Consider the following 3,801-nt stretch of genomic DNA (forward strand, 5'->3'; position numbering starts at 1 on the left):
TATCGGGTTGCGGTAAGATACAGTTCCGATTTCAGCTCGAATAAAAACTTCAGTAACGGGACAGTCCGCGAAATACACAACCGTATATTTTCTGGACGGCTGCTCGCTCCAGAGTTGGCGCTGCCAGTGTAACCTATTCTGCGTCGTCTGCTACGGATAGCTTATTGCGCCGCCAGCGCCCTCTGACCGGAAGTGATCCGTGTGCCACGCGAGACATAGATATTAACTCTATGACGCGAGAGGCTAGGCTGGTGCTGTGAGTTTTGCAACTGGCCTTGGTTCTATGAATGCAACTCCACAAGTCGGTGTAGTCTTGGGAAAAGTCGCCTGGGATAGAGGAGGTCTGCTTCGCTGCGTCGCCTGCAGCGAGGTGTGGTATTGCAGCTCAAGGGTTGAACTTTGCGTGGCGAATGCTGGGCACCAGAGGAGAGCCTCGCTTCCACCGCAGCAGCTGCAGGCTGGTGAGGTTGCTCGGCCTTGGCTGTAGTGGCGGACGGCAGTTTTGACACAGCGGGAAGGAAGGAGGGATCGTCGAGAGGCACGTGTGAAAAAATACAGAGAACGCAAGTATTCGACCGGCGCCGGAAAAATCAATAAACCAGCTCAGTCCGGAGCCACCGCCAGTGCAGCCCGGATGCTTCTCTGTTCCACGCGTGCTCCCCTCATCCCTTTCCGCTTTGAGTTCGAAACAGCAAGCATCGCAGCGTGTGGATACATGGTCATCGTGCAGCTGTCACTGGGTCAGTGAACGTAGGTATGACTGCGGAGGCCCTTTGGCGAGTCTTCATTGGCCGACGCGCGTGCTGACGTCACCCGGCTGGTAAAAGCTTCGACAGTGGCTAGACACCCTGTCCCTGAACCCGAGCAGAGCTGTGGAGGGCAAAACTAATGTTTCGCATAGTTATTATAGCGTATCAAGAATGTGTCGTATACGTACTAAGAGGCAGGGCGCGCAAGTGTTGCCGAACAAGAACACGGAAGAAACCGAAAAACGCAAACAATATAATTCTGGACTTAAGTTCTATTCGAGAGAAGGATTGTGTTTAGGGCCCTTGATATATACGGGAACTCTTTTTGTATCGTTCTTTTTTTTTTTAATTAATGGAGTGGAATGTTTTAACCGCAGCGGAACTTTTCGGGCGCACTTGGCTCTACAGGTTCCTCGTGACACTGATGAACTGACCGAAGCGTGTTTCTTTTCCTTCCTTTCTTTCTTTCTTTCTTTCTTTATTTATTTATTTGTTTATTTGCATTTACAGATGTTCGCGCTGCAGTAGCTTCAACATTTTCTTCTGTTCTGTTTCTCCAGCTCTTCTCACTTTTTTCTTCTCCTTCTTTTTTTTTCTGGGAAATTCATATACATAGTATTAGCCAAGGTATGAAATGTCTAAACCTTTCTGCAACAAATGGCTGTTAGAACAGAACAGAAGGGCATATGTAGGAAATGTAGAGGATATGCAAATTAACAAATGCAAGAATTATCGGGTTAATTCGTTTCGCAGTACAGCGTAGAATAGTGGAGCTGGGCAGGCCATGTGTAACGCGTAGGACGGATAACCGGTGGCCCGTCAGAGTTAAAGAATGCGTGCCAAGGGAAGGTAGGGAAGCGCAGATGAGGACAGCTGAGAAATAGATGGTGTGGGGAAACTAGGAAATTAGCGGGCACAACTTGGAACCGGCAGCTCAAGACAGGAGTAATTGCATGGAGATCGCTGGGAGAGGCCTTCGTCCTGAAGTGGATATAAAATTACGCTGATGGTGATGATTAACTGGAACGCTGTTTAGTTCTGAAATTTTTCGTATATCAGCGCCGCCGTGCATGCAGTCTTGGGACCCCTTTAACCACGGGTACCGTGTTGAGCGTCATACTAAACGTGTGATCTTCAAGAAAGAAGGACCTGCTTGAAGGCGGAGGCTGTGCACAACCTGCTGTTCTTATACAAGAATATGCAGATTTATGCTCCTGCCGCCCTCTCTTGCTTTTGTTCTGGGGCATAGTTTTCAGCATAAAGCGTACGCAAGAACTTTAAGTGAAATGCCTTGCCACATATTTTTAACCCATTCTTTGCTTCTGTCGGCTTTTTTTTTTTTTTCAATGCTGTCAGTCTCGAACAAGATCATAGCAAGTGGGCATTCATACAATTCCAGCAGGAAAACAGCAATGAACAGCCTAACAATGGCCAAGAAAACAAAACAAAAGGAAAACTGTACAACAGAAAGGTGCCATACGTTTACAGTTCACGTGCAGTTCCGTTAAAATTCGCTGTACACAGAACAGCGTAATCAGTTTATTGAGTTGATTACAGAAATGACAGCACTAAGCGTGCTTAAGGTTCGCCAATGTGATCGGTTTGCGCGTTATCCAGTAGGTTACAGAAAGTTGAAAATCAAACTGTGTTAGTTAGAGTTGGGTTCAGTTTATTCCATGCTTTCACTGCAAGCGGGAAAAGCGAGTGTTGAAATGTGTCATTACGGAACGAGTACTCTGTTAGTGTGCAAGAGTGTTTGTGGCGTGAAGGGGTGAGATTTGGAAAATGATAAATACTTGGAAGAATCTATTTTCAGCCGATTGCGGAGCCCTGGTGTATGAATTTCAAGCGCGCTAGTTTTGCTCTGGCAAATAGTGTTGGAAGGCTAGCTCGAACTAACAAGTTAGTGGGCGAGTCGTTGCGGGTGTACTTGTTGTGGATGAATCTGACGGCTTTTCTTGGATGTCTTTTCTTTGGATCATGTTAACTGTACACTTGCACAGCTAAAAAAAAGGGTTTTCTCAATGTTTTATTGTCACTGCAGTTTTATTGTGATGTCTTTTGACATACCGCCTAAGCAATAACATTTTTAAGGCACGTATACATAGAGTTCCTCCGACGGGCCTGGTCCGGACCTGGTCACCTAGGTGCAGGCCCGGGCCTGGTCTGGGCATGTAGCCAAGGGCCCGTGCTCTAGAACAGTGCCTGCTTTTAGCCCGCATCGACCTCACGGATTCTATTTCATTTTTGTTCACGCTGGTGATCGTCTAGTGCACTGTTTATCGTATAGCTGGCTAACGTGATTACGGTGCACTTTATAGGACACAAATAAGCAGTGTGCCCAAAGCCCGGTAAAAATAAATTTAGGTGTATTGCCACGCGTTTGCGGTTTACGTTCTGCCAGCGTCCGTTTTCGCCGTACAAGCATTCGCTGTTATCAAGTTACTGCTCGACGCAAGACGCGCCTATGTTTATAGGAAACTTGTTTAAGCATGTTAATGCTTTTAGCTCCCGTTGTCGGCGACCTTCAAGAGATCTTGAGTGAAAATCCAGAGCCGTTATCCGGGCACTCAAGCCGCGAATGGGCGTGAAAACTAAACGACAACCTGCGAGAACATCCGGTCATCGTTGCGAGAGCAAAACTATAGATCATCCGGGCAACCACTCAAAACTTAAGAAAATGCGGTCTAACTCCCAACCCCTTGTACAAAACCGCATTACATACGCTGGTTACATGCCCAAACAAGTTACAAAGAAAATATTGCTTCCGATTTCTGTGTAATGTTTGTTCACAATATCACTCAAGCTGCAACTTCTAGTACGCTGAATTTAATTGGTACATTTCCAGTACCAACGTTCAAAAGGCAGATACAGTGCACAATACACGATTGTGGCACTCTAGGCACTCTAGGCTGGCAGCGTCAGGCGCACCTCGGATGGTTGCTTGGTCGAGACGAGACTTGTAACGCGGTTCAGATCAAAACAGGTTCATTTCGGTTCAGTAAGCTTTCAAGCCTGTGTCACGTCATCAATCTGCTTTGCCGGTAGCCAT

At 46.8% G+C, this 3,801-nt stretch overlaps 1 protein-coding gene across 4 annotated transcripts in view; it reads left to right on the forward strand.

Annotated features, from left to right (window-relative positions):
- Positions 1 to 253: 253 nt before the first annotated feature.
- LOC119452919 (uncharacterized) overlaps positions 254 to 3,801 on the forward strand; it is a 14,251-nt gene continuing 10,703 nt past the window's right edge. Inside the window, exon 1 of one of the 4 annotated variants that reach the window (XM_049667390.1) lies at positions 254 to 461. In XM_049667390.1, the coding sequence (XP_049523347.1) occupies positions 284 to 461 (178 nt within the window). In that variant the 5' untranslated portion in view covers positions 254 to 283. Of the gene's footprint in view, positions 755 to 3,801 lie in introns of all 4 variants that reach the window. The other 3 variants (XM_037714880.2, XM_049667391.1, XM_049667392.1) reach the window with 3 other exon arrangements.

The sequence above is a fragment of the Dermacentor silvarum genome, chromosome 5 (assembly GCF_013339745.2).
Source record: "Dermacentor silvarum isolate Dsil-2018 chromosome 5, BIME_Dsil_1.4, whole genome shotgun sequence".
NCBI classification, from domain to species: Eukaryota; Metazoa; Arthropoda; class Arachnida; order Ixodida; family Ixodidae; genus Dermacentor; species Dermacentor silvarum.